General features: G+C 35.5%; 1 protein-coding gene across 2 annotated transcripts in view; it reads right to left on the minus strand.

Moving 5' to 3' along the window:
* The window catches only part of sugct (succinyl-CoA:glutarate-CoA transferase), a 202,023-nt gene that overhangs the window by 120,749 nt on the left and 67,932 nt on the right, over window positions 1–13,342 (minus strand). For both annotated transcript variants that reach the window (XM_015354585.2, XM_006634415.3), the window contains 2 exons: window positions 3,357–3,428; window positions 863–960 (listed from right to left, as the gene is read on the minus strand). In XM_015354585.2, coding sequence (XP_015210071.2) covers window positions 863–960; window positions 3,357–3,428 — 170 coding nt within the window. The remainder of the gene's footprint in view (window positions 1–862; window positions 961–3,356; window positions 3,429–13,342) is intronic.

The following is a 13,342-nucleotide window of genomic DNA, read 5'->3' on the forward strand; positions in this document are numbered from 1 at the left end:
CGGCTTGTACACATCACTAAAGTTCTCCATTCCCCACAAAATACACTACACTTACATTATACAGGCATTCTACAGTTCAGACAGAAACATGCCTTAGCCAGACAAAGCTGGGAAGTAATTTATAATTAATATGATTTTCACCATTTACTTAAATGGAAATGCTTTAAATGTGACCTTCAGGATACTTTATTTGATAAGTATACTGCTCTTGGATATAAAGCACAGGCCTAGGACCCTTGGGACAAATACTGTACATAACAACAGATGCTGCATAACACAATGTGAGCCATTTTTGGACACAACATTTCTTAGCGAGACCCCACATTGTTGATGTATAGTTTGACCTTACTTTTAGTCGTTTCAACATTTAACCTAAGTCCTTTAAGGCTATATATGACATTGCTTAATCAAATTGTTGTTATTTGATTAAAACTCAGATAACAACAAATATAGCTCAGATATTCTGTTTGGAAACAATACTTAAGAATGAGTTTCCATTATCCACATACACTTGCTTAACAAACTTGGAAAAAACTTGCTTTAGTTAAAATAAAAACTGCACAAATTATTAAAACAACTAGGATTAATTTATCACACTATACTGTATGCAGCGAATATTGTCAGAGAATACAGAGCAATTGATTTGGGTGTTTTTCTGTTTTGTCAACATACAAAATGAAGGTTTTATGAAGTAAAAACAGTTTGGCGCTCATAGTTACTGGCCTTGTCTTGACAGATTACACACAAAAAACATAAGGCCACACTCATCAATTTAATTAACTGAGATTGAGAAATTCCTAACATTGCAACAGATGCGAGCTTTGTTCCTCATATAAAATCAGTGTTGTAAACAAATTCCTACCTTTCAGACAAAATCTTGAGGAGTTCTCTTCTGTTCTGAACTCGCAGATTGTTGGTTTTATATTTTGGGTCCTCAGCCAAATTCTGAAGATTTAGAATCTGCAAACCAGGATTAAGAACATAAAACATTTACAGTACAAATAAAAAGGGCATAAGACCCAACTTAAATACTAGAAACGCTTATTCCACTGAGCTCATCTTGCTTGATTTAGTTCTAGAAAGTGATTGAACTGATAGCAACTTTAACACTGTGACAGGACACTGTGTTTCACACTCCCACAATCCTTTATGCATTTTATTTTTTTTCTTAACTGTACTTCACCTTAGTTTATACTTATGCACTTTTAACCTATCAATTTAGGACATTTTAGACTTGCTAATTTTCTTTAGATTGATTAAAGTGTAGAAATGTATATTCTGTGATTTGGTTACCAAACATGCACCCAATATGTTAATTGAAATGTAATTAATACATTATTTCACATTATTAATACATTAATTCATTCTGTAGTATTTTCACTTAAAAGGATTTTATTGCTTCCCGATATTGTCTAGAGAAGGATAATTATGCTGTCTTCTACATTAGTAACCTTATCAAGCTCTGTGCTTCCTATCCTATGTCTACAGTTCAGGTACTGTATATATATACATATGTTATCTGCATATTAAACACTTTGAACTTTAATTGTATTATTTAAAAAAAAACAGGCACTCTACATTTATATATGTTGTAAATCCTAAGTGAAATTAACTGAATTTAAAATCTGAAAATCTGCATTTTTTTAATTTTGGCAGGAGATTTACTGTATTCAATTCCCAGTTCTAAGATACACTATACTAACTTTGGTCTATTTTTAAATTTTATTTTGAAAATAAGATTTGAGTAATGTATTCTACACTTTCGTTGTCAGGTTTGACTAAAAACGCTCTGGCATATGGACAGCTATGCAAGCTGAAATGTTAGTTTAACATGGAGGCACCATGCCTCGCTTTAAGGTAAAGACAACTTTTACAGTTTGGCTGACACTCCGAGACAATTGAAACTGTAAGAAGGGTATGTTAGTGAGTCAGAGAAGCACGGGACGAAATAAGACAAGCTCATGGGACTATCAATGAAGGATTGTCTGGGACTCAGACTACTGATGGCTATATATGTTTTAAATATACAGAGGCCTGCCGGCAGTTCCTGCTTTGGAATTGAGTTCCTACATAAAAAGGCACAATAGGAAGGATACATCTCAATCATAAACCAGACTGAGGAAATACACTGCTCTGTATTTCCATATTTAAATAAAACCATCTATGTCTGTGCAGACAATTGAAAGTCTACTGTTTCAAAGTCCTACCACACTCCCATGTTTCCTCTACAAATACAATCCTATGGTACCCCTAAAACAGGTTGATTTTTGACAGAAAGATGTACCCTACCTCTTGCAGAAATTACACTGTTTTACAGGACAGAATCTGTTTTATTTATCTTGTACTGTTCACTTAAGCAAGGCTAATGTGCATTTTTGGGAATGGAGTTATGAAATAACTACATTTTTTTTTTTAAATGAATAAACTGTTTTAGAACTTAGATTTAGATAATAGTGCACAGTGGAAATAATGGAGCATATTTGATTCTCATTAAAATTGCAGCATAGATTCCTGTTTTCTTTCATAGAAAGCATAGAAAGCAACAGGGGAGGTACAGGCTTTCAAAACAGTGGGACCTCTACAGGAAACGTTTAACAAAGTGATGAAATCATAATCCAAGGAGTTTAGTGGTCCAGTCTTTTCCTCCTCGTGTTGCTACTGTAGAAAGTCAAGCATACTTAAAGTAGCAGCATTCACACTTGCCTGGTTTTAATCTCTTACTAGTTTCAGCCACTGCTTAGAACAGCCCAGGGAAAGAACACTGGTACAGGCAAGAGCCAGTGGTTCCATTGGTACAGCGATACAAATACATTTCCAGTTCATTTTTTCTATTTTTTTCTAACCTTTTTAACAAATGTCTCTTCATAATTCCTACAAATTTTTAAAACATTTCTGTTGAAATAGTTAACATAGGAAGTGCCCCAAAGGAAAGTCAAAAGAAAATCAGGTAAGTACCTGTTATATGATATGTTGGAAATAACAGAAATAAGAAAAAATGCTAGTAAAATAAATAATATGTGTGCGTTTTTGTTCACTTGTTTAGTTAGTTAAGGAGAATAAAATCTTTGGAATCGTTTTAGCAGCTTCTTGTACAAGGCAGAGGATGGAGTTTTCCATTGCGCAAGACATAGCAGTCAATTAAACCCATTAAAATATAAAAAAAATAATTCTATGCACCATTTGTACCATTGTCATCTGGAAAGCTCTTCTCTTTTTCTTTACATAAGTATATAAAATTATTGTCTATGAGTAAATACTATTTAAAAGATTTCCAGAAGACTGGTTTAATGGTATACTGTAGCCAGACTGTATTTAACAACAGTACTCAGTGAACAAAGGAAGGAAGAACATCTTACCTTGCACACTTTTACAAACTGGTGGTTGTTACCTGCAGCCACAATTATGTAACCATCCTGAGTCTTGAAAGCCTGAATAAGAAAAAAAGCACATGCATGTTTTAAAACTACATTATAAAACTGACACTTTATCACGTGAAAACAATTCATCATTGAATGTATACACTAGGAATGCAAAGGTATGCAGGCTTGGGAAGCATACCTACAGTAGATGAAATACTCAGGACCACTGTACTCAGAATAATGTTTGTACAATTTTACATTAATTTCATGAGACCGATCTTGATTTCCAAAATGAATAACCAGCTTTCAAAATATGAAATAGTCCCATTATCACCATGCATGGCTTTTTGAACTGAATTTAAATAGACATCACAGCAATGTATTCATTGTAAAACAATTCTAAAACACTCAAATATTTAGACACAGGTCAAGAAAGAAGTTCATCTTTTAAAATGGGATTTCATAAATGAATGAAAAGTCAATGTATTTCAGGAGCTCTGAATCTCAACCAAAATGGTCTTCACAACTTGAAATTGCCAATTTCACTCATCCATCATCTGCAAATCTGCAAAAAGTTGGAGCTTTTCAACCAAACAATCCAGGGTGGCCAAAACACGTCTTTCGAAGGTGGGAGGAAACACACGTGTAAACATGGGAAGACCCTAAAACCTCCACTCCAAGAAGCCTGAGGCCAGAATGAAATCCAGGAGTCCCGAGTGGTGAGGTAGCAGTCCTAGGTGTGCCCTTCATGTTTTATTGCACACCAACCACCGATTTCAAGACTTGACTGTCTGGCAATGAACCCCAGACCTCTTGGGAGAGAATGAGGCCGGTGGCCATGCCTTGACAGGAGTAGAGCTTGATTTTCTGACAATACCTGGCACGAGAGTTTGTACGGACTGGAGGAGTTCTGCACCTCCCGCTGGCAACACTGCAAGCCTGCAGGCAAGGTGCCGGAATCACTGTGTGCCAAGAGAGAGCTGACCAACGAATCTCAGGCCTGCCTCGACATTTTGTGCTCAACGAGCACCCTGAGTGAGCGTCTTTTCTGATTGATCCACAGAAACATGTTTTTTCTATCAAAATTAGTTAAATGCAAAATTCATAGCATGTGTGACTGTCGAATTTAATCAAGGGGTAGCTATCAAACCTAGAAGAAACCAGCTGCAGTCCGGAGATTAGACCGCTTACTTACTTAATTCCTAACGGCTGTCAGCTGCAGTCGGAATAATAATTTAAGAGCACTTACTAGATCAATTACAGTACATACACTTACATAAACAACAAATAGCTAACAAGCCTGAAGTGCAATCAGTACAAAATACAATCCTTCCATCTATATAAAATAATTCCAGGCATATCTGGAAAGCGTCTACTCTCCTTGCACCCATCCACTATCAGAAAGTCGCTTATTCTTAGAGCTGCGGTGATCAGCAGCCTTTCCTGGAAGCAGAAAGCAGGTGCAAAATGGGACTAAAACCTTGAGAGCAATGCATCGTGAGGTACACACACATCACAAGCATGCAGGAACAACTTGGAGACACCAATTAACCAAGCTAGAATGCACTTAGAACAAAAAGCACATGGACATGGGGGAGAGCATTCAAACTCCACACAAAAAGAGATACAATCCAGAATCGAATCAAAAACCCACAGTAAGTGATTGTTACCTGTATGAAGCTGTTGGATAGTGTGATAATGATAGTGTAATATGCGCAGAGTGAGATATGTGTATATTTATTGTTGTATGGCTAGGGCCATTGTTTTTACCATGCATTTACTTTATATCACTTATGTTGAGTATTATTTGTTTTTATGGTCGTACTAAGGACAAAAATTTCCAACCTTTTGGATGGACAATAAAGTTATTTGAATGAATAAATTGTATTTACAATTCATAGAGATCAACTGGATAAAAGAAATGGAGACTTTAACAAATCTTTACAGAGAGAACACTTTAGGTTTATCTGTTTCAGTGTTATCTCATCTATTGCCCGGACAGACCTTGGCTCCCATGCAACCCTGAACTGGAAGAAGCAGTTAGAAAATGGATTATACTGTATATCTGTGACATTTCTTTTGACAGTGACAAATGTCCACTTCTCTGGGTGCCTGAATTTCCCTGAAACAGTCGGAAGAAGGAAGTCCCCTGGGTTTTATGGTATAAACTCCAGAGACAGCTACTGTATGAAGAGTGATACAGTACCTTTATTATTGACAACAACACACTATTAATGTATTGGTTTATGTATGAAGTTACTAAACTTTTTACCAAAGGGCTCACAGGTTGACCCAAAACATAAGTATGAGTAACTTGATTCAGCATGAGCAAACAGGATTTATTAGAAACGAGTGATAAATAATGGGACAGATAAGGTTTGCCATCTCATTCATATTAGTATTGCTCTCAGTGACACCAAAAGACAGGTATGTGTAAACATTTCTTTTGATGATAAAAAGGCCTTCAATCAGAAATAGGGAAAAATCCCAGAAAAAATAAATAAGATCTCCAGTTGATGTTGGAGAACACTAAGTTACATAAAAATTTAACAAATTTTATTACCGCTTGCAATGGTGCTCTGGGGCATCAAATGTTTGGCAGGTCTTTATTTCCAAGGGCTGTCTCAGAGCAGCCAAAATGCTGTTTTTTTTCCCTCGAATGGTGTTGGAATTAACCTCGACTTGTTCCTTTGCAGTCTGCGTGCTGACACGGCTTTTCAAATGAATATTACAACACTAAAGTGAAAAAGATAAAAGCTTTCCTCTCAACTTGTTTGCCTTTTTAACAGAATTCTAGCAAACGATTAGTGAAGCCTCACTGTATCTGAGTGTAATGATTTGCCTGTACTAGAGCACAAGAGACAAAAAATGAGATCAGTATGCCAAAAGTAATAATACACTCAACTGGTTCACATACAGTATGAATAGAAAGTAAACAAATACCCCCATCTTCCATTAAAGGGTTTTAGTAGCATGTAATAGAGAGTTAGGGCAATAAACTATATAGGCAAAGAAAGTCTATAGATTCTCTATAGACAAAACAGACTCAATCAATGAGCGGAGTTTATTCAATCATCATCCTACATTCATTATTTCAATCCAGTGGATTAAATCCCTTTTAAAGGTTGGTTTCAAAATTACTTAAAGCAATGAAACAAACAATTAAAACTGCACTTTAAACCCTGAAATATAAATGTTTATCATTCAGTTTCCATGTGCTGGTCATGCAAACAGCATCAAAATTAAATTTAGGAGGAATGTTCAGTCTGAGTGCAGAATCACAGAATCCTTCTGAGTTCGGAAGCAAAATGTATCTTCTGTACTAACGGTGAATCCTACTGGTAAATGAACTGATAAAGGACAAGTGAACAGTCAGTAGTGACTAGAGGAAAGGATGACTGGCATAAAACTGTCCAAAGACCAAAATAGTGCCATTATGATGTTTACAGAAAATGCAGGCTGCTCTGTGTGGGAAATGAATTCCCATCACTGATGCCTTATCTCTTTAAAATAATTAATTAAGTCTCTGTTTACAAATAAGTTAATAACTACAGGAATGATCTCAACTAAAGACAATTCAATTTGACTGAGTTCAAGCTTCCTGCCTTCCACTCTGGAACGTGCGCATCTTTGTCTGTTCATTCGGGTAACAAACTGAGATACTTGAGAATCTTTTTTTGGCAAGTGGTTGGTTCAGACATTTTTAAACCCCTAACAAAGGTTTCATTCATTAGTACCCTCACATCCCCCAGGTTGCTGTTTGTCTGCCGCGCATATACAAAAGAAAATGAGTGCACAGACAGTATTTAATGAGATGCTGTTTTGACAAATTTTAGTCCATCAGATTAAATTATTTCAAATTAAGGCATCAAAAGCCATCACAATGCAGGGACAAAACAAAGCGAAAGCCCATGAAGAAGACAGCTTAACCAGTTCATCACTATAGTTGGGCTGAATACTGCAGTTGACTGCTTTCTTTAGAATTCCATTCACACATAGCAGATTTAGTCACCTAGCTGTGCAGAGAATGTGATTGCTTCTGCTGAATAAGAAAGGCTTATTTTTGTTGATAAATACGTAAAAACATTATTTTTACTTCTTCTTCTTACCTCCTTTCCTTAAACTAATAGTATCCAGTGTATATGATTCAAAAATAAGTTATTAAACAAACGCAAAAGAGAATATACGGTTTTTGCTTATTGATTCTACTAAATTACATTGGAATCCCATTGAAAGAAAGCCCAGTAACCAACCACCCAGGCCATATTTGTTAATTAAACAGCTACATTAGTTTCAAGAGATGGCATGACTGCTGTTTGAGCATTTTAAAGGAAGATGACATTGCTCTAGTGCAGTCGAAAGACATCTCAGGTGGTTGACTGGTATTACACAGAATGTAATAAAAGGAGTTACAGTCACGTACCCCAGCAATGTGTGATTTAATTTGTATCGCAAAGTGTTCCAGATTCAATTTCAAATAGGAAATGTTCATATGCTCAGAAGAAATTAAGCTTGACGGGTAGCAGAGCTTTTGAAGTTTGGGAATTATTGTAAATGGCTGTTGTGTCATTATGCAGTTTTGTACTTGCCCTCATTATGATCTATGAGTGGCTGAATGTCTGATTGTCCTTCTGTGTCGTCAGCTTGTAACTGCATGGCCTGAGTCTGTTTGGCAGCGAGTACTGCCAGCCAGTTTGTGCTTTCCATAAGTGTGGGCTGTACTCTGTGCTGTGATTTGCCTGTGAGCAGAAAGTTGTATGCAGAAAACTCGGTGTATGTGATAGAGAGGTCCTGGCAAAGAATGCACTTGCTATCTCATGTGAATATAAAGTAGGCACATTGTTTTGGCTTTGGTCTTCATGAATTGCAGTGGGTCAGTACAGTTATAGTAAATTAACTGACTGTAGAGCTACACATAAACACGGTACTGTTTCCATAGAGAAGCAGTACACATACTGTACAGGAATTAGGATTTTCAACAAAGTGGGTTTTTTGTGCTGAATTTCTAGAAAAGCTGACACTCAGCGGTGTTGCTGTACAGTTTGACCTGTGTAAAGAAACGGAAGAATCTTCAAGAAGTAATCCTAAATAAGAGAGAAGACTACAGAGCCCCCCCAAAATAATGAAGCTCAAAGTTTTACAAAAAATCAGGTTCATTTTTGTGAGGGTGCTGGGTGGTCTAACAGCAGCATTGATTCTACAATAACAGAATCATCAAGAGATGGAGAAATATGTCTTGGCTTGAAAGTCAGGATGTCTTAGGGCAATTGAGTCAAAGAAAAAGCTGACTAGCAAAAATATTGAAGAATGTGAAAGTTGACAATTACTATCCTTTTAAACAGTAGAATGAGCAGTACATAATAAGCACTTTAGATGCTCAAGAATTGCACACATGGTAAGAGCACTGTGATTGCAACACTTCATTATCCTTTTAGATGCATGGGAAACAGAAAAAAAAACATGCATTTAGAAGATACTTAAGGGCAAAGCAACAAAGAAGCTCTAATATGCTTCAAAGAAAGAATTCCTAGAAAATTCACATAATTTTCTTGTAATGTAGCTATAATTGTTGCTTATTTATTATCAGATGTTACGAAGACATGTGATGGAAAAAAATCTTCAATGTCTTCTTTTGTGGAATGATGACCATTGTTTTGATGAATGAAAAACCTGTCACAAACACTTTTTAAATCTTTCAGAGAATAACCTGTCAGAGATACGGTTGTATCCATTCAATCATCTAACAAGAGTTAGAACACGTTATTCTAAAATTAAACTGCTGTCCTGAAATGTTTTGTTGTTGTTGAGCATATTTCAAACACAAAGAATACATTTTCTTCTATTCTATTCATGCTACGCCAGAGGTCTTTGGTAAGGAATTTCTAATTGAGTATGATTTGGAATCTAATCTAATCAGTCAAAGTACTTTCCCAGTTTTAATGAAATAATTATGAATCCTTCACAGGACTGGGTTGTACAAACAGATTTTACATCTTATTACTCTTCTCTCACAGCAAACAAACAGACAAATAATTGTGAATAAATGATTACCAGTTGTCTAATTTCCAATATACATATGTAGATTATATATAAATAAGAATAAAAGAAGAGTAATTGCAGGTTTGATATGAGTCGCCCGAAGCATTTCACTTTTTTCCAGAAAATGACAATAAGTATTACTCTCAACTTAATGGCACCGTGCTATTAATTCTGTCAATTTTACTGCACTAATCATTTGTTGAGAAATAACTATAATAGGATTTATTTGAGTTGCCAGTTTCCTTATAATTATGCAGTAATTAGAATTTTAAGCAATACATCAAACTTGTCAACATTCTATTTAGAAACTGCCACCAAAAAATGAAAAAACTATTAAAATGCCAACCTGAATAAAGCGCAATCCTGATCAGGTTGCACCAACTGGCCCATGTGCACAGTTCTCACTGATTGTCAATGTGAAAAAAAGACAATGGAACTTGGTGTCTTCATTCATCTTGTGATCATCCTTAGCAATATAACCCTATTGAATTGGTGGAGGCATCATCTTATTTGGGCACAAAGGTGACCTACAACCTGTTACCTTGAACTCTGGCCAAGTAATCCAGTGAGCCTGGAACAAGAGCAACTTTGCCATCCAGGCAAATATGCATCCTGATCTGCTGAGCTTCCATTAGACTACAGTACAGTATATACAGTGATCAAGAAGAGCAAACCGAGCAATTTCAGTTTCTGCAGTTTCCCTGACACATTCTTCGGATTACTTGACAGGATAAGGATCTCAAACAGATGAGCATGCCAGGCATTCTTGCCCTAATGAAGCAAAGGTGCCTAGTGTACTTTGGTAGTATGCATGGTGGGAGCACATACAGTATGTTAGGCAATGGAAAAGGGCTTATACTCTGCCCCATGTTTACTACAAAGACAAAATATATAGTGTGCAAGTGTTGCATTGAAAGTGTCTGGACGTCTCAGGGTTAGAGTCACCTGTGACACCACTGGAAATAGAGTATAGAAACACAATCCAATGTGACCATAAACGACAAGGACCCAGCAATTATGTCTTACGTGTGGCCCCTACAGTACTGTATATGCTCGTCATGTCCCCTAGATAGACAGATATCATATTTTTATTTCTAACTATACCCTGTAGGTTGTAATATGAAATCATTTACAAATGTTTTCATTGACATCATGGCAATGCTGACAGTTACATGCAGAAAATAGAGTAAGTACAAAACAAGAAAGCACAGTACAGTATATATTTGCTGCTGATCTCACAACTGTCTGTAACAGTAATGTAAGGGAATTTGTTTGCAAATTCCTGCAAACTCACTGTAAATTGTGGATTACTGGTATCTAGACTCTGCTATTAATGAGAAGACAATTATTAAAATTCAAATCAACAGAGTAAATGTTTTACTTTCTAAAAAAAACAGACTGCCTTTTTGAAATGCATATGAGTGAATATTTTATTTTATAAGCTTTTGCTGTGCTGAGTCAATCCTTCAAATAGGAAACAATGAAGCAGCTGAAAAATTCAACCTTAGAACTTTTACTATTACTATATTGTTTTTTACAGAATATTAGTAATAAAATGTCAGAGTTTAAAATAGTTTAAGCATAGGTTTTCCTGTGTAGTTTGTACTGAAAATTGGACTACTATGGTTAGTTATCTGAAGCAGAGATAAGGTTAAATAAGTAAGCAGGTTTTGCTGTCAAGGAAAGTATACAGTATGTACAAATAAGTGAAACATCAGTCACAAGCATATTCTTTGAAAAAAGGAAATGTGTAGTGAATCTGTGATGAACATAATGATGAACTCTATAATAATTGCAAAGAATTATATATAACAATCTAAGGGATTATTTGAGAAACACAGGTTTATTGTAATAAATTCACAGCACATTACAAGCAAGTCCTTTTCAAATTAATCTGTTCACAAAAGCCACCCTGGTGATATTCTGAAATGAAAATCACTGGGGTCATTATAGGCCAATAGCAAAAAAAAAAAAGCCTAATTGTTTCAGGTCACGAATATCACTTCCTGTCTCAACAACTGCATAAAAATAATTTGTTAACCAAATATATGCTAACGAGGTCAGGAAATGATGGCAGCATGATTATAATGGAGCTTTAATTGGAAATATTTAAGATGCAGGGGGCTTCTCTAAGCAAACAATGGCAGCTACATTAGTTTTTTTTTGGCAGCTACATTAGTGCAGTGAAGCCCAAAATCTCCCTTATTCAATATGGAGGAACATTATTTCATGTAATTGTCCAAGGGGGTAATTCAAATAACTATGATGCTGAGTGAAAGTAAAAAATAAACTGCTCATTTTCAAAGAAAGACAGTAGATAACAATGATTCTATGTTTCTATATAGTATCTCTTACACTTAATTAAAATGCTGTGTTTTAAAATAAAATTTGGTATTGAATGATGAAAATATATTTATATGTAATACATATTTAGATTTACAACTTATCATTCCAATTAAAATCTTAATTTCATAAACATGAATTTATCAAACTTTTTATCATTTATAATTAGCGTCTTTAATGTAGTTGATCTTTGCACATTTTTAAATCTATTAAATAATCATTTTCAATAATCATTTTTATGCATTATTACATTCATGTGTTAGAATATACCTGAAAACGTAAAGGACTATTGTAAAAACAAATTCTAATAATTTTTAATTTTTAATTGACAATGATACTGTACTAAGCAGTATATTAAATCTGGTGCAAAGCCCGCTTTCCTTGATTGGTACATAATTCATCTGGCATGAAGACCCCAGAGATCCTAAAACACTTGATTATATCATTAATGTGTAATATACTGGGAACTGAACTGCGTTGGGTACCCACATTTCCACATCAATGCAAGCGCATTTCTGTGCATAAACACTACTGAGCTGGAGTACAAACTCGGCCTGCTTCACAAATTTAATTATTCACACACTCAGCAAATGGCTGAACATTGTTGCTTGTGAGCCTCCGGTTCCTTATTCACATGAATGCACTACAAGAGTTTCTTGTGTGATTAACACAATTTTTTAAGAACACTCCCCTTATCCCTTCTTCACTTCTGTTGCACCTTCTAGTTGTGCATTCACAAAGCATTGTTAGATGTATCAGTATCATCTATTATTTTTTTATTAGGCTTATATGTACTATTCAAATGCTGTACAACCATGATACAGTATGGTAATTCTGTGACATTTACATAACATTGTGTTTTAGGATGTTTAGCTCAGGACAATTAGTGATCCCCAATCGCTGACCTACTGTACACACTAATCACAACTAACTGACAACAGTCAAGCTTTGTTTGGAAGGATCCTAGTGTCTCCAGCTCTTGAGTGGCTTAGTAAACTAGACCATGTATTGCTAATCCTCTAGGAAAAAGTTTCTTAGCAATAGTGTGAAATTGGCAAGTTCCCCGTTATACCCTTATTGCCTGTTCAATGAATTTCATTTGAAATAACTATTTAGGTCAGATTTATTTATTCCTATTAAAATGATAAAAACCTCCTATTAAACTTCCTTCTAAAGATCTGTATGGAGAAATCTGTCAACATGCCTCCCAAATAAAGTGTTTGGAAAGGTCAGGCTTGGCATGATGTTAGTCTCATTGAAAAAAATTCCCCTGCCATGCAAATGTCAAGATCTGAAAGAACATAAATAATGTGAACACACCATTTAGCCCATTAGTGTTCATCATTTGCCTAGAGACTCATTAATTCTACCACAGCATCAGACTTTTTTTTTTTAAAGTTCACATCATCTCCATCGTCAAGGGGTCCTGGTAGTCTACTCCATGCTTTGATAATTCTCTGTATTAAAAGCATAAGAACTTGGTAGCTAATTGATCCAAGGATGTCATCCAACCATTTCTTATAAGAAGCCACAGTACTGACCGGCAGCTTATTCCATACTCCCCTAACCCGTTGAGTTAAGAAGTACTTCTTGTTCTTGCT

The sequence above is a fragment of the Lepisosteus oculatus genome, chromosome 6 (genome assembly GCF_040954835.1).
Source record: "Lepisosteus oculatus isolate fLepOcu1 chromosome 6, fLepOcu1.hap2, whole genome shotgun sequence".
Classification (NCBI taxonomy): Eukaryota; Metazoa; Chordata; class Actinopteri; order Semionotiformes; family Lepisosteidae; genus Lepisosteus; species Lepisosteus oculatus.